Raw genomic sequence first — 24,715 nt, forward strand, 5'->3', positions numbered from 1 at the left:
CTTTAAAGGGGTCATAGAATGATTCTATAGGGTATTTGATGCTGGTCCTTAAGGTCTCTGAATAGGGTGTGTTACATTGGTTGGGCTGAAAATGGCCTAATTGCTCTTCTATGAGCCCTGATGCAAGCCTGGTTAAAAGCCCTAGAATGAGACAACAGGTTTTCTTCCTTTTATGGTATGCTCATTAATATTTAGATGAGCTGTGCTCTGATTGGTTGGTTTGCAACAAGCAAAGCTGCTGAGCAAAGACGCATCATAGCAATAAGCTCTCACTCACTGAAATATCGAAATTGTTTATATGGTAGGGTGACCAACCGTCCTCTTTTTCCTGGATATCTACTACTTTTCATACTTAAAAAAATGTCAGGGGGGAATTTCAAAATCATCCGGGATTTTGGTCGACTACAGTGCAGCACGCTGTCGAAACACACCGGGCATTCGAACCGAGCAGTCAGCTCCGGGGCTGGTCTGGAAACCCCAGCGGACGGGGGCAGGAAGTTAACAGGGGACCGAGGGACCTAATCCGACCCGGTGAAGTTAGCCTGGACACAGTCGGTCCTGTGCTCGCCCCCCGCCTGCCTTACAGGCCCCCCTCCTCCGACTGAGGACGGGCAGATCATGGCTCTCTGCTGAGGTCCAGTCCAGATAGTAGCCCAGCAGTTGACACTTTATACCCCCGCTTTGAATTACTTCAATGAGTTTAGAATGATTGATAAATACAAAAGAATAGAAAATCTATTTATTGTCCCACAATGAGAAAATTGTGGCATTACAGCAGCAAAAGATTTTAGCAAAAATAGTCACACAAATGTAGACCTTAAAGTGTATGAAAATATTGTAAAAATACTGTTTTGTACAGGGTTTTTACAATATGAATATTGTGCATCTGTGGACATTTTTACAGTAATGGATATGTAAAAATGTAGCAGCAACACCAGAGATGTGCAAAGATGACAGCAGTTTACAGCTGCTGGGGGGAAGGATCTGTGATAACGCTTCCTGGTGCATTTAAGGTGCAGCAGTCTGTCACTGAAGGACCTTTCCAGTTCAGCAAAAGCTTCATGCATGTGGTGTGAGACATTTTCCAACAGAGATGTTAATTTAGTTAGAGTCCTTCTGTTTCCCACTTCCTGCACTGATAAGATAAGATAAAAGATGAGATCATCACAGTAATCAAAAATCCTAATTGTGTTTATCTACAGATTCACAGTTGGAGACTTGTCAGACTCGGATGGTGACTTGTCCACTGAACCAGTGATGAAGGAGGTGGAGTTTCAGGGTACTGAAGAGACGCACAAAGCTTTCAGTCACGGCACGGAGCTCATTCCCTGGTTAGAAATAATCCTAGCATATAGTCTGTATTGCACATCAGCAGACCATAAATCTTTTTTTTTAATTTTTGTGTGTCTTTCTCTTTCTAGGTATGTACTGTCATTGCAACCAGATGTTCACCAGTTCCTGCTGCAGGGTGCTACAGTCATTCATTATGACCAGGACAGCCATCTCACAGCTCGCTGTCTGCTGCGACTACAGCCTGATAACACCACACTCATCTGGGGTAGATATCTTCAAGCTTTTCTAATGAAGCAGTGATATTTTAGATGTTGGACCCTCCACTGTTAAGGTTAACTCAGGGTGATATTGTTGCTCTGAGTGTACAATGAGTCACGTATCAAATCTCCACTTCATCTGTCTTTATCGCTCTTCAAACTAATTTCATATGGAGCTTTCTACTGTAAAAAATGTAATTTCCTGTGCCATTATGTTGTAAACGGTGTCTGTATTTGTTCAGTTATATTTTGTTTGCCAAGTGTCTTTCTTTTACAGCATAGACCATTTAACTCGGTTGTAAATGTTTGCATCTGTGCCGAGAATCCCTACATTTCTGTCTTCGACTGAATTTCCAACGTTTTGTAAATATTTGGCAGGTAAACCCCAAAGTGGAGGAGCCTCCCCCACAGAACAGCCGCCCGGGTTAGGGCAGAGTGTGATGTCCGGGTTAGCAGAAGGCCTCTTGGACCTCACAGTGGTGAAGGTTTGTTAATAAAACTCTCTTGGGAGCTTGTTTTGTGTTTGGATTACACTCATCGTATTTATGTGAATCTGCAGGCAGTGTTTCTGGGCCATCAGGGGGTTGACGTTCACGCTGTGTGTTTGCAAAACAAGCTGAGCCATATGACCGTGGAGGAGAACGCTCTGACTCTGCTCTATGGTCTCAGTACCACTGACAACAGGTTTGTCTCTGTTTGCTACCGGAATCCTGCAACACTGCTTTGTATTTAAAATGTAAACCAATTTGCTACCTTGTGCTGTCAGACTACTGCACTTTGTTGCACCGAAACATACCGCACAGACGCTCCATAAGGGCCTCTCAGAGCTGGTGGATGCAACCAGGAAACTGAAGAAGTTTCCCGACCAGAGATTGCAGTGGTTGAGGAGGCAGTACGTTAGCTTGTATCAGGTACATTTTCTACTACAATATTATGAATAATTTTGATCGACATGTACTAGTAATTATATTATCTGTTTCAATGATAAATAAGTATCCTTCTAAAGGAAACATCAATGTTCTTGATGATGCAACTTTTTAATACTGCTCCCTTTAATTAGAGACCCCTAAAAACAATCAGTGTCAGCTTAGGAAAGAATTAAAGTTAAGATATTTAAGCAGGGTTACAATATCAAAAACATTTGCAAACCTTCCAAATAAAAACTTTAAACCTACAAACTAGGCAAGGAGAATATTAATGATAGAAGCCCCCATGAGGTATTTTGTAACTCTGGAGGAGCTGTAGAGATTCCCAGGGTTTCTGGGCTTAATGGAGGAGTAGTATGGAGAAAGCTGATTTTGTAAGATGACCATGGAAAGCTGCAAAACATAGGAAAGGATGTGCTCTATTTAAATTAAACCAGAAGAAAGCTTATCTGACCATATGCATTTGACAACGTGTGGAAAACCACTCAACAATATGTGCAACACCTGGGTTGTTTAAATCTGGGTCAGGGAAGTCAATCAAAAAGAAAGAAAAAATGGATGGAGCTACAGGGTAATCCTTGAAACCTTCCTACTAGAGCTATGGCCCTGATCAGACAACCGCAAATGTAATTGCATACAAGAGGCTTTGTATAGAAAGGCCAGAGTTCAATCTGATGATAGATATATATATATATATATATATATATATATATATATATATATATATATATATATATATATATATATATATATATATATATATATATATATATATATATATATACGGTATATACACATGAATACTCAAAATCTTTAATTCTCTAGGCCAGACATAGTTTTAGAAAAAAATTTTGTTTATAAAGTATTGATTGCTTAAAGCTACAGTGTGTAATAATTACAGGCATATAAAGTCAGAAATTTAACATATTATACATAACTATGTTATTTATCATCACCTATGAGCTCAGCCTTTTAACCATAATATTTGCGTTGCCTTAGAATTCGTTATTTATAATTACATAGGAGCGGGTCTCGCAGCCATGGAGGCTGACATCTTTGCGCTACGGCAGCGCAGAGGCAACAAACTAGCGATTGCGAGATCTCCCATGACGCTCGAAAATAACTACGGCAAGTTGAGAGAGATGAACTGAGACGGTACTGAACAGTAGATGGCAGTATTATGCCTGAGAAGCGTTTAGTCTGCCTGAAACCAAAGAAGAAGAAGAAGCAGGTATACTGCGCCTCAGTAACAAGAAAGGTGAACAAGGCGGCAGGCGTGAGTGACTTTGCAAACTGTTTGGCACTGTGTGGCCAAACATCAGACGAATGGAGGATCATGCCTACTCTGTATCACAACGAAAAGCGGCGGACACCGAACCCCCGTCATCTAAGAAGCGGAAACACGACGAGAATAAACGCAAGCGTGACAAGAAATGACAAAAAACACGGATCAACATTGGCACGGCATTTACACGATGGAAGTCACTGATGGAGGAAAAAGGTTTTCAAAGTGACGCTCAAGTTGCCAGTTTTCTCTTGGACAGGTAATTAATCCTACACACACAATTGTCTAATATCACTGCAGTTTTTGGAGTACAGGATGCTCAGACCTGTCTAAAACAATAACATGCTGCGTGATGATGCTGTTACTCTCCAGTATACTTATTCAGCAACGTCCCTGACGTTTCATAGGTAATGATTCAGTAATTTTCTGTAAAATAATTTTCTGGATATATACCTCGGTTACTTCTCTCCGGCTCCTTTGGAGATCTTCAAGCCTTTCCTCCTCTGCTCTCACCCCGCTGGCACCCCTCCCTCGCCTGGCCCTAGCTGCACGGCCTCGCCCTCGTCCTCTCCCTCTTCCTCGCCTTGTAACCCCCGTGCCACCAAAATGACTTGGACTCTGTAAACGGGGAATATATATTCTTTCAGCGAACACAATCTCGCTGTTAAACTAATGACTACAATTACTTCGTCTGTTTATATCACCATGCAAAGCAGCTCACCAAAACGTCACAACGATGTAGAAAAAATAACGGGTATATTTATTATCTTAAGTCTACATGAAATCTATACCCTACACAGACTAATGAAATACTATCTGTAAAATTATCTATGTAAACAAACCTCATCACTTGAGAAGGTAGGTGATGTGGACGTCGTGGAAGACATTTTGTCCCGTAACGCTCGCCATACTGTTGGGGGGCAGAAGCGGTGGGGGGGAGATGTTCATGTTGCTGCAGTCTGCAGTCTGGACGTTAGATGTCGCTGAAAATTACACACTGTAGCTTTAATAGGAAAGAACAACAAATATTTTAACTATTTAGTAAATAAAAGGCTGTTAAACTCTGCATCATTGTCTGCACTATTTGTCACTATTTTGGACCACTTTGTTCATCAGTCACATAAATTACCAATAAAAAGATTAACGTTTGGCAAAATTAGTGTTGTATCCTTTTCATTTGTGTTAGCTCTGTTTTATACAAACTCAGTATCACATGTTGCTGCGTGTTAGACATATTTCATATGATAGAGTATCAAAAATTTTAAATTCATGTTTTATTAAATGGTTGATGTTAATGCTACTTCAACATATAATTTTGTTGCTTTTTTTTTCTTACTGCATATTTAGGAGGAAGGCAGGTATGAAGGCCCCACATTAGCTCAGGCCATTGAGCTGTTTGGTGGGAGGAGGTGGAACATGGGCACAGGTGCTGTAGAGAAACAGAGTAATCAGAAAAACAGTCCCCTGGGCATCAGTGAGAAATCCAAGAGGAAAAAGAAGGTTCTTGTAAGGGTCAGTACATACATTTTTATATTTATTACCTTTTTCCTGTGTTTCTTTGACAATACAGCTACAGTAGTGCTTATATTCCAACTGTGACTTTATGTTCAGATGGCTAAGAACACATTGCTTTGTTGGCTTTTTAATAACATTCAATGTGGCTTATAGATATCTGCAATGGCACATAAATGTAAATTCTGAATTTCTCCTTATATTTCAGGGAGACAGTGGGGATGCCACTGATGATGAAATGGTATCCAGGAAGACTCGAAGTTGTAAGGAGGGTTTATATCGAAATGGTCCTGAGTCCGACAGCATCGACCAAGAAGATCCAGGTAAGACTTTTTAAACCTCTTTGGACTCAGAGAAACTGAAGCTCAAAGCAGATCAAATTCTAAATTAGGGTTCAATCAAAATAAAAGTAAAAAACGAAAAGGTAAGGAAGAATGTGTTGAAGATTTGGTTATCACCTTTACAGACGACAACTTCCCTGGACCTTTTTCCCTGTCATCCAACAAGAGCTCTGGGTTGCTAGCCTCTTCGTCCTCATCGTCCTCTTCCTCCAGCATGGCTGGGTCCAACCATTCCCGTCCACAATCATCTCCAATCATGTCAGGGACTTCTAAGTCACAAGCAGGGTAAAAAAAAAAACACCACAATAACAAACAAACACAAAAAAAGCAAAGATCGCCCTGGTCTGTAACCCATTTTCTTTTGTTGTCAATCTTTCCTTCTTCTTCCAGAGCCTGGAGCAGCAGATCATGGCACGGTCGAGGTAAAGGCTGCTTCAGGGGCTTCCAGAATCTCATGATTTCTGACAGCACCATGAACTTCATCGAATTCGTTGAGCTCTTCAAGTCATTCAGGTATCTGTGACAAGGACTGCGGTTTCCTTTATTCTTAAATATGGAGTTTTAACTCCATAGATTTAACTGTTCCATAATGGTTTAAAGTATAACCAGCATTCAGCTGTGTTTTGTTCTACTACTGAATTTATACCCTGAGTTTAACTCTGCTAACAGGAGTATCTAACTCCCTCCTGTTATGTAATGGTTGTATTCTTATCAAATGTTCATAAAGGCAGCGTGCTACAGTAAATGCCCCTCATAGTTATCATGTTCAGGGAATTTTTAAAGGATTCTGGTCTCTGATTTATTTGGTTTGTCTAAATTTTTCTCTATCCAGTGAATAGGAACAAAATCTGTGCACTGATAAGCATTTCTTGTAACAGTCCTCCTACATTTCAAGGATTGTGAAGTATTTTCTCATTTTCTGCCTTGCCTTTTAGATTGTGCTTTCTGTCACGACAAAAAAAAAAAAAAAAAGCAGCTTTTCTATTTTCATGGCTCAGGGTAAAAAATAAAACAAAAATAAAATAGATGGGATCAGAAAACTTTCTGAATTTATTCGCTTTTAAAGTCTGAGGCTTTCTTGGTGGGTCCGCTGTTCCACAGTACATTATATTAATATCTGTCATTCTTGAACTTTCTCACATTGGTCTTTGTTGCATTTTGTAAAAGACCAGTACATAGTAATACACCTTTATAAAATGGAAAAATTAATTCCTCTTAAAATAAAAAAAGGAAAAAAGCTTTTAGCTCCACTCAAAACTCCAGTCAAAACTTTGCAGAATTGCATTTTGTTTTTGTTTTCCTGCTGAATTGTGAACCTTGACAAAAATCTCAGCCTGTAGAAGATTTTGCTATGTATTTACTGCCATTTTCCAATCATCTTTATTTGGTGTCCTTATGTCTCTTTGATCCTCCAAGAAAATCTATTAAAAAATAGTTTTTCTTGTAGGCCAGAAAGTTCAGCTTTGGTCTCCTTCACATTGGTTATATCAGCTGCATAGCATGAATCAATACTTGTCTCATTACATCCATACTTCAAACACAGCTTTCTTTTTCTACTTATGCATCAAGTTTAGACTTTTGCATTTGTCACCGTTGCAAATGATACCAGCTAAACTGCGGACATCTGCAGCTCTTCCATAATTAATGTGGGCCTATCTGCCAATTCACTGATTTATATTCTCCTTCCCTGGCCTTAGTTTATGTCACAACCAAATATTTGTAGGTTTTTAGCTCTGTAAGACATTCCATCTCTGGTGGTGGATTGAGTAGAATTCTGTGGGATGTTGGCATTTTGTTTAATAACCTACAGTGTGAGGAGTTTAAAAATTCAACTGTTTCCATGATGGTTCTTTGGCAGTTTATTTGCTGGTAAAGCCCCTTTCACACCTTGACGATTTAGCCAGTGTATTCCTGATGAATGGAAAATCTGGCAAAAACGCTGGCGTACGTTGGATAAATTATGGGTCAGTTTTGTATAAGTTATGAGCATGCCGAACCACACTGGCACATGTCGGCATATGGCAAGAACGTCGAGAAATTTTGAGCATGCACAAAATTTCTTGACGTATGCCCGCGTATGCTCATACTTGGGCCATAAGTTGTAGGAAAGTTTTTTTATCTTTGACATATGTTTATTGTAAGGTGCTCATAAGTTGTGGTGTCTAGCTTATCCACCAACTTGTGCATAACCTATGCGTAACTTATCAAGAACTTACCTCCAACACAAAGCAACTTATTTGACATGTTCCAGACGACCACTGAGCGTTTTTCTAACTTATAGCTACTGTTTAATGGCCCTTTCAGTAAAAAAGGAATGAACACCTCTCTACTTTGGATTAGACATGTTCTCTTCTTGTCATTTAAATTTGCTTTGTTATCTTAATGGAAACTTCAGCTGATTTCACAGTTTAAATGAAGAGTTGGACTAAATTCCCTGATTTGTTCCTCAACAGCATCCGTAGCAGAAAGGACCTAAAAGAACTGTTTGACACCTTCGCTGTCCCCTGCAGTCGCTCGTCTCCGGAATCCTCCCCTCTTTACACCAACCTCAGGATAGATGATAAAGACACGGGGATTCAGCCTGACCTGGGTAAAAAAAAAAAAAAAAAGGAAAAAAAGTCAATCAACCTCCTCCTGCTGTTGTTTCTCATCACTTTGTCTACTCTTCAGACTTATTAACCAGGAATGGATCTGATCTTGGCCTGTTTATCCGGACGAGGCAGCTAATGTCAGACAACCAGAAGCAGATATCCGATGCAATTGCGGCAGCCAGCATTGTGACGAATGGTACAGGGGTGGAGAATGCATCATTAGGTGTTTTAGGATTGGCCATACCGCAGCTCAATGACTTTTTGGTGAACTGTCAAAGACAGCACCTGAGCTATGACGAGATCCTCAGCATTATACAGGTAAAGGTCTGGAGAAAACTGGACAGTAGCAACTTTTAGAATATAGATTAAACCTAACCTACTAGAAAGATTTAACAATATACTGTATATCAACAATTGTTTTTTTCTTGCAGAGGTTTGAGCCCTCATTAACCATGAGACAGATGGGTTGGATGTCATTTGAAGGCTTTGCAAGGTATTGCAAATTTACTAGGCTTCAACCTGATAAAAAATATAGTCCATACATTATCCTAAAATTGGCAGCATTTAGGTGTACCCTTTCCCCTTTTCTGCATTTCTTTAAAACTAAAGGTGCCAACATCAATTTATTTTATTTGAATTTTATATTAAAGACCAAAAAAAAGGTGAATCACAATCCCCATGATGAAACATGGTGGTTACAGCTATTCTAATTGCTCCTCACAGCTGCTGTTTGTACGATTTGATTGGGTTTAATCTCTTTGCAGAGGAAACCCAGCTGCACAGACATGTAACCCTCTCCTCCACTTCATACTTATGCTATTTGTTTTTATAATATTTTCATAAAATACATTTAGATCGGAGGTCTTCAACAGGGGGTCCGCGACCCCTAGGGGGTCCACAGAGGTACTGCATGGGAATCGCAAAAGTTTTGGTTGATTAGAATTTTTTTTTTATATTCCCCCCCTGCATTTTTTTTCACTAATTGAAATATCTTTAAATACACATTAACATGACTTCAACACACTGCAGTAAACAGATAAATGGAGGCAGATGTCTTTTAGTCATTAATGATCCGAATCATTAATGACATTAAATTATTTCATCTTTAATAGTGTGACTATAGGGCCAAATTGATATAACACAATTTCATACAATATATATAGATAATTAGGGGGTCCCTGCTCCATACAAAACTTAATGTTTTCTCTCTGCGAACCAGGTTCCTTATGGACAAAGACAACTTTGCTTCTCGTAATGAGGAGTCTCAGATGAATCCAGACGAGCTGCATCACCCGCTGTCATATTACTACATTGAATCTTCTCACAACACCTACCTGACTGGTCATCAGCTCAAAGGGGAGTCCTCTGTTGAGCTTTATAGCCATGTAAGACGTGCATTCAAGTTGTAAAATTTTAAACCAGAATATCAAGATTTTGATATTATATTTTACAGGTGAATCCATTTTTATGAATGTTCTGATATTTAGGTTCTGCTTCAAGGCTGCAGGAGTGTGGAATTAGATTGCTGGGATGGAGATGATGGCATGCCAGTCATATACCATGGACACACGCTTACAACTAAAATTCCCTTTAAGGTTTGAAAGATTTATGATTATTTGACCCATAGAAGGTGATTTCCTTCAGCTTTCTGGAACTTAAAGGCCTGATTTTAGATCAGATCAACATTTTTTAGTAATGTGCTGAGTTCCTGTTTATAAAACTTCATAAAACACTATTTAGGTTGACTAACAGGTAACCAATGAGCATACGTTATTGTTGATCCAATAACAAAAAAAGAACAGTTTTTTTATGTGAAGGACTGTTTGTAAGAATTTCTCCTTTTCTCTTAACCCTTCAGGATGTGGTGGAAGCAGTAAATCGATCTGCATTTATCAACTCTGACATGCCGGTCATATTGTCCATAGAGAACCACTGCTCGCTTCTGCAGCAGCGCAAGATGGCTGAAATATTCAAGGTATGAAGAACTGCAACAGTATTTCTGACACATCAACACATCAACATTTTATTTTGATTCATGGGTATTTATGATAAGTTACAATACAACACATCATTTTCAATAAACTATATCCATCTTGGTCAATTCCTTTTTAATGCAAGGACTGGAATAATTAAACAGTAAACAATTGTGAGAAATGAAATGAAATGTAATAAAAAAATAAATAAAAAATGTTTGATACAATCACTTAGCTCCTTAAAAAAAGTTATATATTATGACTATGTCCCCTAAGTGTGTTTAATTACCTCTTATACTGCCTTAAAAAAAAAAACATGATGCAACACTGAATCCTGCAAATTTATGCCAATAATTAGTGTATCCAATTTTCTGATAAACATTGTCAGTTATAACCCTTAAAATATCAATCCAGAAGAGTTAGGTAAAGTTTATTTTTCTCATATTTTTCCCTCAATTTTGTTAGTCAGATTTTACATATTTTTATCACCAACAAAAAAACTTTTTGGGCAACAAACTCCCAATCACAATCCTAATTGCTCTAATTCTCAAACGGATCTCCATTACTTCCTTTTTTACATAATTGCTTTTTTATGTTAGATTTTTCACTGTAGTTGATGCACGCACCAAGAGGGACTACAAAAACATGAAAACATCTTCATGCTTTCATCTAAAAAAGCTTCACATCATTTCCTCCTCCTTGGGGACCCACTTCTGGCCATCTTGATATACTGAACTCTTTCAAGTTCAAACAGCTCTTTGCCCCTCAGCAGCTTACATCACCATGGTCTTGTTTGTTTTATTTGCAGGGTTCAGTTTCATTTTCTACTTCAGCTTCAGACCCCTTTTTTCCCCACTTCCATCTCTTCCACATGACAAATCCTCTCGTATAAAAACATCATGCTGATGTCATCTGTCATATCTGAATGTCTTTTTCCATTAGAGCGTGTTTGGGGAACGTCTTGTGACTCGTTTCCTGTTTGAGGGCGACTTCAGCGATGACCCTCACCTGCCATCCCCCCTGCAGCTGCGTGGGAAGATTCTCCTTAAGAACAAGAAGCTCAAAGCCCATCAGGCGCCGGTGGACATCCTCAAACAGAAGGTTGGCATAAAACAGCTCCCACCTACATGTTTGCATAATTTATATTTCCTAAAAGTGATTCCGTCAAGAAACCTCCGGATCGCTTTAGTTTATTATATATTCAGCAGCGCTGATCATTTAAAGTGCTGTGGGACATAAATAATAGATGCAAATGTGCTGAAATGTATGCACTATTTCTATTCAGCAATAACAGCCATTTAGCCTTTGCAATCTCTACGGATAACAACCATAAAATTTAAAATAATCAGAGAGGTATAGATGATTCTTCTCAGATCATTATCCTTGTACTTTTTTTATAGGCTCACCAGCTGGCACACATGCAAGCCCAGGCAAGCAATGGATCCCCGGGAGTTTCTTCCCCCAGCAACCACACTAATGAGGAAGAGGAAGAAGATGAGGATGAATATGACTATGATTATGAGTCTCTATCAGATGGTAAGGGTAACTATTACACTAACTTTAAAGCTGTAATCAATTAAAGAGGCCCGATGGGATTTCAGTTCACTCAAACCTTAATACCCTACTTAACATGTTGGTGTTGTCCCCTTTGATTCAGCCTCTGTTTACTTCTTTATTCTCTTCTTCCTCTTTTTAACAGCTGAGTGTGTTTTGCTGACGCCGTATATGTTTTCGTTTCATTTTCCCCTTTTCTTGCTGTTTTTCCTCTTAGCTGATGTCCTCACAGCCTCTACTGCCTCATATGGCCTTGAAGGTAAATGCCCTGATGCACCTCTTTAGGCTGTAGGGTTTCTTCTGTAATTGTTGTGCAGTGGGAGATAGCTCTAGGTCAAAAAGCTTGTTTCCTTCTTCAAAAGATTCTATAATCTGTTGTAAATTACAGAGAATTGCTGAAAGAGTTGTACTGTATTCCTTAAACATTTTTTCCAATTTTGTCACATTAGAACTACAAACACATAACCTTCGACTTTTTTATATTGCACATACAGGGGGATATATAGTCGTGCATCTTTATAATTTATTAGTTTCTTGACAAAAGTAATTCAGTTCTTGAACTCTAATACTCATGAATGGAATCTAGTCCAGCCAATCGCTTTCAAGAGTTACAATATTAATAAACGTGTTGTTTTCTTTTGCCCCGTGAAAATTGTATGAAGGTTTCTGATATGGATTAAAAAAATAAACAGGACCAATAAGACCAAGGACACATTAGAGAGGTCAGGGAGAAAGTTGTGGTTTATGTTATATAATATTGGAAGCTTTGAACATCTTACAAAGCTGTGTTAAATGTAAATGTATGAAACATTTTCAGGACACCCAACATGGCCTTCTTTCTAAACATACAAGCTTGGTGAGACGAGTAGCCATGAGTCCCATGGTTAGAGATCCATAACAGTTTGATTAGTCAAACATTCTTAAACTTACGCCTTAATGAAAAGGTAGCAATAAGAAAGCAACTGTTTAAAGAAATTATCTTGTTTCCCACTAGATAGACTCTGTAAACATGTGGAAATAGGTGCTTTGTTCAGATGGTACCAAAAAAAAAAAATATGTCTACATTCTGCGAAACAATAAAACACGATAGTGGCGGTGTGATGCTATTGAAAGAGAAGGTAGTCAGAGTTGACATAAAGATGGATATAATTACATTCCTTTTTCAATTCAAAATGTAAGAATTAGTGTTGAGTTTGAGGCTTTATAGAGTGGAACAAAAACAATTGTTTTGGCTTAGAAAACAAGCAAATTGAACCAATCGAACCGCCTCTTAGGAATGGGGGTCATTGGGTTCTTTGTTAGCCTGCAATACCAGATACTTGTCTTTGTCTCTGGAAGGGAGTGTCGTTAGAGGGAATTGTTGGCCTGGCTAACAAGGCGAGGTGTTCTGTTTCCCTGTAAGGAGCGGGGGGTTGCGATGATAGCAGGAAGGAATTAACTCTATCTCTGCATTGAAGGTTTTTGAAAGCTAAAATCTGAGTCCCCCCCTTCTGTTTAAGGTTGGTTTTTCTTTCTTAACATAGATGGCTTCCTTCATGCCCCTCTCAAACCACCTATCTTCTTTGCCCTCAAAAGAATGTCCTTTGTCCATAAGGTGTAGATATACCACCAAGTCTTCTCCTGAGGAGGTCGCTCTTCTGTGTTGGGCCATGCATCTGCGGAGGTTGTTTGGTTTCTCCATTATATTTAATTACATATAATGTAATTAAGGAAGAAGACCTGTTAGAGGCTGCGAGATTTCGGGCTTGTTTCTTTGTAGTGGAGTAAAATTCCTAAACATATAGTCAGAGCTACAGAGGAAAGCTTTTTTTTTTTAACATGTCATTTTCCTTTCCAATTAAGCATTTTGCACTACTTTTTGTGGTCTATCATATTAAATCCCAATTAAATGCACTGAGTTTTACTGTTATTTGGCAAAGTTGGAAAAGGTTAAAGGGGCTTAACAGAACAATGGCTGCATTAAAACTCCATTCTGATAGAGACTCTGTGTGTTTTAACATGATACCATGATAATTTGGTGTTAACTGGCTCTATGCGCTTTTATACCACTGCAGAATGATTTCAGATGAAACAGGAGTGTGAAGGAGTGCATTAGTGATTGTTGCTGTCACCGCTTGCTGTCTGCTTTAGCAGATCGAGTTGCTGCTCTGCTGAACGTAGCTCTCTAGCATGTTCCCGGCACGCAAAACTTTATTCTGTTTCATTGTGACTTTTTTCTTTATTACATATGATTTTTGACAAAATAAAAGTGAAAAACTCAACTGTTTGCAAACTTGCCCTCATGAGAAACCCATTATCTGTAGAATTTTACACGCCTCAGCTTACAGAAAACCTAGATGTTTTAATTTTTATTACCGCTACCCTGCAACCAGTGTGTAGTTTATGAACATTTCAATCATTATGCTTAATCTTTACTTTTTTAAGCTTGTATCTACATCAGATTAAATATATGTGAACACTAGAAAGAAATCTGACACTTTGTTTTATCAACCATTGATCTAAGATTTCTTCATGTTTCTTTAAGTCTCTGTTTTGTCTGCTAATGTGAAATGTATCCGTATTCTTGCAGAAAAACAGTCTAAATGAAGTTATTTGCAGGAATCTGCTGTGCACGTCTGCACTGATTGGTCCTGAAGATGTAAATGCGATTAAAATTGGATTTTTATCTATAACACTTTACACCAACTGCCTAAGAATTAGTGTCCTCTGTAAAGTTATTTGTTGCCTCACAAAAATAAGATCCCCCTTCCTCCTTTTCTCCATACTTTGTTTGACCTCACCAGCGACTGGGCAAACTCATCAAGGAAACAAAACAAAGCCATCTGGTTTCTCAGGCCCTGCTTTGCCCCTGCACTGAACAACAAACCAGGGGAAACTACCCTTTCCTGGTCCCAGCCCCAGCCCTGCCCTTTGCTATTCCCTGCTCATCCCTGTCTGATAAACCCCTCGTAGAGCTTTAGTAGACTTTTTTTTTTTGCAACACTTGCTCAGAAATATTTACCAGTAAATTTTACTTTGTCAAGTAAATAATATTTCACCGTCTCTTTTTATATTATAGAATATAGTACTCATATGAGTTGGATATCCAAATGCATACATCTCTGTTGTAGTTTGGCGAGTTACCATGATTTCTGATTGAATGGTAGCTCTTTTTGTTACACTTTAACCCAGACTTCCGGCTGCTATCTGGAGACTGATAATGAATATATATTGTTTGCGAAACTTTTTTTTTTTTAAAGAACATTCCAAAAGTTGGAAATTATGTTTTTCTACATAAAAGTTCTCCAAAGATTTAATGTTTTGTTAAAGTTTTTGCTTTTATTTATGCGTCGGAGACTACTGCTCTTTCTTCCGTTTACAGTTAAGGGTTTACAGTTTTAAATGTTTGTTTTCAAACAGGCATTAAAATGAGCTTCTGCTTCAGAAATGCTTATAATGCTTATAAATTCTTCTTTTTTTCTTCACATTAAATGTTTTAGATCTCCAGAATACTCCCCCATAACCTGAAGAAATCAAAATGTAGATTTCAAAGAATTTAGTTTTATAAGGAAAAGATTTTTCAAATCGTCTCCATTTAAATAATAATGATATTAAATGACCTCTAAAGCTCTTGATTTGGGAGAAATCCTTTGCCTTGCAGAAAACCTTTCCCGTCAAGCTCATACCACAGCATTCGAACTGAACTGCAACATGAAGTTTAACTAGGTCGTCCCAAAATCTGATTTAGTGTATTTAGCCATTTTAATGTCAGCCTTTTGAAGTTCTATAATAATGCTTTATAAATCAATGGGATTCAGCTTACATTCACAAACCGATAGCAGGATATACTCATTTTATTGAATTTTCTGAAAGTAGCAAGTAGTTTAGCAACAAAACACCCCCAGACTAACACATTACCTGCAACATGTGTGATTGCTAATAAAATGTTTTGTTTCTGCAATTCTGTGTTAGTTTTATGCCAGATCTAATGGAACCTTCCAGAAGGTTTGAAGTTACTTCAGTCTAAATAATATTTTACTCAAGAATCCCCAAAAGTTGTTTTGAGGATGATAGATAAATGTGATAAAAAAAAAAAAAAAACACATTCCCCTGCTTCTTGACCAGTAAATTTGGTCTTGGCTGCTTTCACTGCTGAAGACTTTTTCTTGGTTCCTGTGTGAACTTCTGGATGAGTCATTAATTCACTCTTGGAGCCGCTGCCGGGAATATTCCTTGGTTTTATGTCCTTGTTATGTGAACTGTGATTCATTGGAGTCCCAGAGCCTTAGAAGTGTCTTTCTTAAGTTGCCGGGATTGTCTTCCTTTTTAAGACCAGGCCATGGCCTGTTTTGTTTAACTCTTTTCAGCCTACTTCATATCGTTCTTGAAATTAAACTCAGCTTCCCAGAATATTGCTTGATTAAGGGGAATTAATTTGGAAATCTTTCGTTTGGATCACATTCTACCCTAAAAAATTTAATCATTATAAATGCCATTTTGTGTTGATCCAGGCAATCTCTGTGTGTACATAAAAAAAAATCACTTAATTATCTGAAACATATAATGTATCAAATCAGAAACAGAAAGTATTTTTATCTTTGTATATTTTCTATTTTTTGGCTGCGTTAACGGCGATAACGTGTTTAGATATCTGAAATGCTCATTTTGACTAGGAAGAATTGCATTTGAGACATCTGGATTACATATTCAGTCAAGCTAATAAATGTCAAAATTGCCTGCCATACCCTACTACTTGGCAACCAATGGGAAATAAGCTGCAACCACCGGCTCAAATTGGATAAGTGGCTGAATGGCTCAAACTCACATGAATTCAACATGTAGTCAACATGTATTTGACTTGTCAATGCGTACTTGATGTGTAGTCGACGCGATTATTAAGCATTCTCAATGCACTCTCAATGTGTAAACTACATGTGACAGATTGAAAGGCGAAGAAAACACGTTAACAACATGCAAACAAAACGTGTTAAACACGTGTTGTCTACTGTATGTGTCAGAAATCACGTGTCATTGAACCATTTGGCTTTTTATATTTGAGACTATATTGTTAAAGTGGATCATCTACAGTTGGAAGTGGGACACTATTTTTTTTGGAGCAAAACACAGTAACAAAAAAGCAAAAAAAGTATTTATAAATTTGTCAAAATATTAATGAAATAGACGGAATTACGTGTGATTTTACAGTTAAACTTAAATTCTGGAGGTAGCACACACACACATCATGAATGCCTTTGAGAAAAATTTAAAGAGCGACTTTAATCTAGATTAATCTAGATTAATTCCATGATAACAGTGAGATTAATCTGGATTGATAAAATCAATTTATGCCGACCACTAATTTATCCATCCATCCATCCATTTTCTTACACGCTTGTCCCGAGTGGGGTCGCAAGGGGTGCTGGTGCCTATCTCCAGCAGTCAATGGGCGAGAGGCGGGCTACACCCTGGACAGTTCGCCAGTCCATCGCAGGGCAACACAGAGACAAACAACCATTCACACACACACTCACACCTAAGGACAATTTAGAGAAGCCAATCAACCTAACAGTCATGTTTTTGGACTGTGGGAGGAAGCCAGAGTACCCGGAGAGAACCCACGCATGCTCAGGGAGAACATACAAACTCCACGCAGAGAGACACCACTAATTTATTTCACGTTGAATTTTCAAAAAATAAATTTGGCTGCCTAGAATAACAGGGTGGAGGGATTAAAATTGATGCTATTCTTGAAGTGTTTTGTAAAGGAAGCTTTCGTGTTCCCGCTTCAGATAAACCCAGCTATGCCTGCTGTGCTGCTTTACCTTCAGGTTATAACTTAAAGAAATCGGCTGAAGGTGCTAATAATATATTGAGCTTTACCTACAACTTCATATCTACACATGTAAGCCCAGTAGGTGTAGATGCTGTTTCTAATAAGAAAGAAGGGCATCTCAGGTATGTCTCAGTCCTTCAAATAGTCAATTTTCATGTGATCGTCCACATTTGTTCGACTCATCGTTTCAAACATTTGTTTTGTGCTGCTTATAACAAATTAATAAATGCTGAGATTAAGTCATGTATTTATTTGCTTAAAGAACGACTGTAAAAGTCTGAAAATGCTAAATTTGAATAGGTTTCATTTCTCTGCTGATGTATTTTATTGTACAGATAACATCCTGGATGACAAACCAGACTCTAAGAGCCCGGCAGACAAAGAGGAGCAAAGTGTTGACGAATTGCCGAAGAGGATAAAGAAAACGGACATGATTCAGAGCAAAGGAAAGGTTAGGAACCTAAAGTAATAAACCAACTTTATTCCTTTGGAGGAGGAAATATCTATTACCGGTGCTGTTACTTTTTGATATAATTTTTTTCCCTTGTTCTGGTGCAGTGTAAAAACTAAAAACGATAAAGACAGTTTTAGCCAAGAAATTAAGTTTCTATCGCTTATTGGCCTAATTTAGATTCATTTTAGTATCATCCTAGCTGTGTCTGCTGTTTGTGTGGACTTTATCTTATGCATTCTTAAACGTGTATCTGAACCTGCAGGTTTTTGACATGGAGCTGGGTGAGGAGTTTTACCTTCCTCAGAACAAGAAGGAGAGCAGACAGATTGCCCAGGAGCTCTCTGACCTCATCATCTACTGCCAGGCTGTAAAGTTTCCTGGTAGGGTTTTACTTTATACTTTTCCTACACCAGAATGAGATTAAACTTCAGTAACTTTCTATTTTAGTTCCATTCTACATTTTCCTGTTATGGTTTTCCTTCTCCTTTTATATTTAAATTTTCCCACAGAGGGAACAATAAAGGATAATAATTCTGTCTTGATTCTTATTTTTTTTGTAGGTTTTCATGCTTTTGCTTTGGTTTATTATGCTATAGTTTTCTAAAGAATATTACACCATGACAGTTAATTATGCAGCGTTTTTTTTAAAATGCATTGAATATCAACTGGAATCCTGAGCTCTTATCTGCTCATACCCTTCATTTGCTCCTTCATGACTCAAGAGTTCAACTTCAATTACATTTGAACATTGTCAGTTCTTCAGATCACAACGCTTTGCTTTGGTTTAAGCTCTCATGATGGTACTTTTATTATTCCAAGGAATCTGTCTGCATTCCTTGCTGTAGTTTATCTGAAGTATTTCTCTTTGTGCTTAAATATAAAGCGTTATCGGTTCTTTCACGTCTAAAGTATCTCCTTCTCTGTCTCTTTTCTTTTTTCTTTCAGTGAGATATACCCTTATAAACCCACTTGTGTTTCCACGGGTGTTTCATTTGCTTACAATTTGCAGAGAGTAGGATATAAGAAAGGAAACATGATGCCTCATTTCTGTGCTATGCTGTGTGGCCACCTTAGCTCCTAAAAAAAATGAGCAGAAGCATTTAAATCATGAATTAATATGGATTTGCATTTATTAAAAGCAAATATGTTTTATTTAAAATATTCTGCTTTTCCTCACAGTTTAAGAATAAATTAGGTAACTAAAAATTCACTTTGAGAAACTCATATCTGAAAGAGGAAGAATATTCTTATCCTGCAGAGCAGCTTGTCCACTTCTTTATCTGATCCAATCTTGCCATGTGGCACTTTTAACACTCAGAGTCTTGAATCCAATTATACATTTAGTCACTCCTCCTCTTATTTTGAAAGGTTCCTGATCCGCTTTACTCATCTGGACACAGAAAGAATTACAAAATTGACTAGATTGGCTTCTATTAGCAACAGTGAGCTAAAATAACGGATGATTCAACCTGCATGAATAACTGGTTGAAAAAAAACAAGCAGCAGCTCAGTTTCATTTGGTTACTTACAGTAGTCACAGTGTGACTCATGAAAAAGCTACTTCACAACCTCAGAGTCATAAGGATCATCAATGGTTATTAAAAAAAAAAGATCAGCTTTTGGTTTTGTGTGCTTAGCACTGAGATGCTCTATGCTTCACCAAGTACAGTGCAAGGTTAAAATTATTGAACAAAACAGCAAAGCATGGTGAGCAAGAGCTGCCTTCAGTTCAATTGACTCATTCTGCTGTAAAATGGATAAAACTTGTTTATATTATGTTCTAGAAACCTCACGTTTAGTGGGAAATTTCACAGATTTTCAGGAACCTAGATGCCAATGTTGATATCCTGGGGTAAAGCTAATCTTTAGACTGAAAACGGATTTGTAAAAATCATTGTGATGCAGTGATGTATGTACACTCTGAGTTCCTGCATTCTGGAGATCTAGAAATAAGTAAAAATTTCTTAAATTAGGTGTCTATACCCTTAATTTGAGTTGGTAAATGAGATAGTTTGCCAATGCAATTAGTGTTTTTATTCTTAAAATAAGATAATTAGACAACATGCACTTGAAATAAGACAATTCAATTGTGTTTTCTCATTTTAAGTGTAAATTGTCTGTTCCGTTGGCAAAGTGTCTCTTTTACCTCCTCAATCCAAGAACAAATGCATTTATTTTTAAGAAAAAATGATACATCTAGATTTAGATTTTTTTTCCAGTGTGGACACTATTGTATGTTCTTAACCCTCTATTAGGAGCCGATATGAATGGAGAAGGAAGGTTATGTTTTATTGTTTTTTTCTTCTAATAAAAGATGTCCCTCTTGTCTTCACATTTTGGATACAGGTCTATCTACATTATCTCCGTCTGGCTCCGGCAGAGGGAAAGATCGAGGAAAGAGCAGGAAGTCCATATTTGGAACAGCTCCTTCTCGCTGTAGCACAATGGGGGAGGTGACCGCTCAGAGCCGCACGTCAGGAAAAAGTATGCAAAACTGAAAGCTGCTGTTGATCTAACAGGAATTAAAAACTAAGTATTAGATGAAAATATAATTTTTGAATTAAAAACATTTAAGCTTGATTGATCAATTGAAAGCAAATTAACAATATTTTTGCATTTATTATTTATTGATATGCAAATATAGACCTCCAGTCTCCATTTTTTTCTAATTTCACAAGTTTTCTCGGTCATTTCTACAGGTGGCTCAGAACGACTCAGCTGGGAGGAACAACAGACATCCCCCGTCCTCAACCCCCCCACGTCGCTCAGCGCCATCATCCGCACACCCAAGTGCTACCACATCTCGTCTGTCAACGAGAATGCAGCCAAGAGACTGTGTCGGCGCTACTCTCAGAAGCTGATCCAGCACACAGAGTGCCAGCTCCTCAGGACGTATCCAGCTGCTACCAGGATCGACTCCACCAACCCAAACCCGCTTCCATTCTGGTTGCATGGAATTCAGCTGGTGGCGCTCAACTATCAGACAGATGGTGAGAGCATTGTTTACCTGAATGGGTAAATTTTAACCAGAAAGCAAATGACCAAGGCCCAATGCTTGACAAGATGCAGTTTGTATTTATGTTTGTTTACATGATTATAAGTGTTTATGTTTGCAGCCTTTAGGTCCAGATGTTGTTTCATATCTTTCTTTTAAAGCTCTTAGATGCATTGGGTGACCTCTTCGTTCTGTCTCTGTTGTCTTGTGTTTTTTCGGAGTTTGTTTGTCACCAGTTAAAAGGCTCATATAAGTACAAGCCATTTACAATCTTGTTTCCAAACAATGCCGTTAGACTCTTAGGACCTCTGAAGCTCATTTGATCAAATCATTTATTTGAAATAGAAAAAGAATCACAGTAAAGGTCTGTGCATTTTTTTCAGTTTTAGACAATTATAAAGAAAATGGAGCAGTGAGGGAAAAAAATGTCACCTCTATACTCCATTTAAACTGGCAGAAAAAAAAACTATTTAAACCCCAGAAAAATCAAATTTAAGTAGCAGTAGGAACAGCTCACTGACACGGCAAGCGACTCGTTAAAATCGCCTCAGCTCTGACTGGCATGCTGTGGGAACCTCAGACCTGGGTTTACATACTAAATCATGTGATGATTTTGAGAGCAACGTAGGTACGTCACAACATCGCCCCAGTCCCGTGATAAATAATAAGCCCCAACAACCCTGCTTGTATTAGTGAAACATGGCACAGCACTGACAAGAAGATTTGTCGGCAGGTTTCAGGCACCGTTAGAGTACACTCTGGATCCCGTCCATGTTGCTCTCCATTTTTTACTTGACAGATTTCCATAAAACTGTTGACATAAATGCTCACCCAGCGTGAAGCTGTCATCAGACACATAGTGGTGTTGAACAGTGGCCGCTCAGCTCGTCAGCACAGGGTTAGACTTGACTTTTCAGTTAAATGGTCAATCGGTTTAAAAAAAACTGGGGTTTTCAGTGTGAAAGCGGTTCTAATAACTAATTTCACTAGACTTGAAAGCAAATGCTTCCATCAAACATGTCTGCTGAGGAACTTGGGCCTAATTTTTCTTTTCAGAATATTTTTATTTCTACCAGATATAAAGAGGCAGGGTAGCTTATGTTTACATTTCTTATGTTTCTTTCTGAGATCGTTTGGCCTACTTCATGTTGTGCAACCAACGATTATTTTGCAAATCGATTAATCTGTCGATAATTCTTTTTTTTTTTAATAAATCTATTAATAATCGGATAGCAAAATGTTCCTCAAAATATTTTTTACAGAATTAAACCAGGTGAAAATTTTAACTTTTCCACTTGAAAAGTTCTGGATAGATTAAAAATATTTAAAAATATTTATATATATATATATATATATATATATATTTTTTTTTTTTTTTTTTTTTTTTACAATTTTAATAAAATTACTGCTCTAAGTGTTTTTTTTTTCTATGTGTATCCAATATGTTTCTCTGTATTGTCTTACTTTCTTCTAATATTGAAATACGCTTAATTAAGAATATCTAAAAAAAAAAAAAAAAACTCAAATCTTTTAATGGGCAGAAACTTTTTATTTTTCTTCCTTTATATATTTCCTATTTCGTCATGGCAACATTAACTTAATTTAAACATAACCTCTACCTACATGAAGATAAATGTGACATGGAAGCTCACAATCATATTAAATATTTGCTTTAATAATATCTCTCTGTAATGGAGTTTGAAAGAATGTCAGGATTGAACACACTGAGACAATCTCATTCCATCTTAAGAATATTTTCCATACTGACAACATTGTTTCTGTGACCAGTCCCTCACCCTCCCTAAAGTCAGCCGACACTGCCGCCTTTTCCTGGAAACGATGTTTCTAGTTGGTTCCTCCTACTCCTTTGCCTACTTGTATGAAAAGTCCTGCAGGTTCTGTATGTTGAAAGTTCTGGTTTTCCTCCTCAGACCTGCCCATGCAGTTAAACACGGCGCTGTTTGAAGCTAATGGTTGCTGCGGCTATGTTCTGAAGCCCGCTGTGCTCTGGGACCGTAGCTGTCCACTTTATCAGCAGTTCTGTCCGATGGAAAGAGATCTGGAGAAAATGAGCCCGGCAGTGTTTTCCCTCACTGTGAGTTTAAACATCACTCTGCACCATCATTTCTGCATTGATCTTTTCCTTCCTGCTGTTTTATTCTCCATGTTCCAACTCTAAGACAACAGTCTTTAAGATTTATGTTACAGAAGAGTTTTCTTTCAGCATGTTTTTTTTATCTCTTCAAGCATTATGTCTGTTTCTATCTCCTCACATATTTTCCTATACATAGTGAATTCCAGTGCCTGTCGAAAAATACACATACAACTCTTGGCTGTATTGCCTTTTTTGGATTACAGATGATAGTTTTGGCCTCTTTTTAAATTCCTGCTAAAGTTAATAAAGTATTATTTGCTGGAATGTCATAAACACTGATACAACAGAACAAAAGTAAAAGCAGGAATACCTTAAATATCTCAGACCCACCTGTTATGAAGAATCCAATGAAATATGTGCAATAAAAAATGTCTCCTGTTGTGCTTCTCTCAGCTTCTTTCTGGACAGAACGTCTGTCCCGGCAGCAGCTCCGGCAGCCCATGCGTCGAGGTAGACGTCCTGGGAATGTCAGTGGACACCTACCACTTCCGTACCAAACCCATCCATCGCAACACCCTCAACCCCATGTGGAGCGAGCACTTTCAGTTCACCGTGCATTTCGAGGAGCTGTGTTTCCTGCGATTCGCCGTGGTGGAGAACAACAGCTCCCAGATTACTGCACAGAGAACTCTGCCTCTGAAAGCCCTTAAACCAGGTTGGAGTTAAAAACACCATAAAACTAACAACATAAGATGTACAGTTCCCTACATAAGTATTCACACCCCTGGAGCTTGTACATATTTTCTTGTTAAAGCCACAAACTTGATTGTGTTTTGTTTGGTTGTAATGTCTCAGAGAAGCAGGTAATATAATTTAACCGGGAAGTAGGGAAAAGATGATAGTTGGAGTTTATCTGTGTTTATTTAATTTGAATATAAATCTAGCTTTGCTGAAGCCTTACAAGTATGTTAAAATAGTGAATAAGCAGTTTCAATAGGAGGAAAAAAACACACAGACATGTTCAGAGACAGAAGTGTTGAAAGGTTAATGCAGAGTTACGTTATAAATGTAATATACCACGCTTTGAATGTGTCAGAGGTTATTTTTTTTATCTGGTATTTGAAAAATTGGCCTGCAAAGCATGAAAAACCTAGATAGAAAACAACCCAACCTGAAACTGCAAAGAGAAGTTAAGCTAAAGAAGCAGCTAAAAGGCTGATGGTAACTCTGGAGGAGCTGTAGAGGTCCACGGCTCAGTTTAACAAAACTATGACCTCACTTCCTTAACTGGGCTAATGTTGGAGAATAGGAGTAACAATTCCAATTTGAAAATTAAGCAACAAGAGTTTCTCAAACCATCTGTGATGCAGCAAACATATGGAGAATTATGCTTAGTAAGATAAGACCAGAATTAATAGTTTTCTTCTAGATACAAAATGTTACTTGTGATGAAAGTTTTTTGCATGGCAGAATGAACGTGAAGGCACCATCTCTGCTGTGAAACACGCTAAAGTTTGTGGTTATAATGAGACTACATGTCCAAACGTTCAAGATTAATGAGTAATAAATATAAGAACATTTATGGTGGATCCTGTTTTGTCTTTTCCTTTACAGAAATTATACATAT

The 24,715-nt window shown here is 37.9% G+C and overlaps 1 protein-coding gene across 4 annotated transcripts in view; it reads left to right on the top strand.

Annotated features, from left to right (window-relative positions):
• plce1 (phospholipase C, epsilon 1) overlaps positions 1-24,715 on the top strand; it is a 132,632-nt gene that overhangs the window by 102,008 nt on the left and 5,909 nt on the right. For 2 of the 4 annotated variants that reach the window (XM_038280579.1, XM_038280581.1), the window contains exons 15-38: positions 1,203-1,331; positions 1,422-1,558; positions 1,929-2,035; positions 2,110-2,234; positions 2,317-2,461; positions 5,109-5,273; positions 5,482-5,596; positions 5,740-5,899; positions 6,005-6,127; positions 8,068-8,204; positions 8,285-8,523; positions 8,637-8,698; positions 9,425-9,590; positions 9,693-9,800; positions 10,064-10,180; positions 11,121-11,279; positions 11,579-11,714; positions 11,950-11,991; positions 17,880-17,995; positions 18,261-18,378; positions 20,345-20,482; positions 20,698-20,988; positions 22,925-23,088; positions 23,542-23,803. In XM_038280579.1, coding sequence (XP_038136507.1) covers positions 1,203-1,331; positions 1,422-1,558; positions 1,929-2,035; positions 2,110-2,234; positions 2,317-2,461; positions 5,109-5,273; positions 5,482-5,596; positions 5,740-5,899; positions 6,005-6,127; positions 8,068-8,204; positions 8,285-8,523; positions 8,637-8,698; positions 9,425-9,590; positions 9,693-9,800; positions 10,064-10,180; positions 11,121-11,279; positions 11,579-11,714; positions 11,950-11,991; positions 17,880-17,995; positions 18,261-18,378; positions 20,345-20,482; positions 20,698-20,988; positions 22,925-23,088; positions 23,542-23,803 — 3,461 coding nt within the window. The remainder of the gene's footprint in view (positions 1-1,202; positions 1,332-1,421; positions 1,559-1,928; positions 2,036-2,109; positions 2,235-2,316; positions 2,462-5,108; positions 5,274-5,481; positions 5,597-5,739; positions 5,900-6,004; positions 6,128-8,067; positions 8,205-8,284; positions 8,524-8,636; positions 8,699-9,424; positions 9,591-9,692; positions 9,801-10,063; positions 10,181-11,120; positions 11,280-11,578; positions 11,715-11,949; positions 11,992-17,879; positions 17,996-18,260; positions 18,379-20,344; positions 20,483-20,697; positions 20,989-22,924; positions 23,089-23,541; positions 23,804-24,715) is intronic. The other 2 variants (XM_038280580.1, XM_038280582.1) reach the window with 1 other exon arrangement.

This window comes from Cyprinodon tularosa, unplaced genomic scaffold, assembly GCF_016077235.1.
Source record: "Cyprinodon tularosa strain WSP-4 unplaced genomic scaffold, ASM1607723v1 ctg161, whole genome shotgun sequence".
NCBI classification, from domain to species: Eukaryota; Metazoa; Chordata; class Actinopteri; order Cyprinodontiformes; family Cyprinodontidae; genus Cyprinodon; species Cyprinodon tularosa.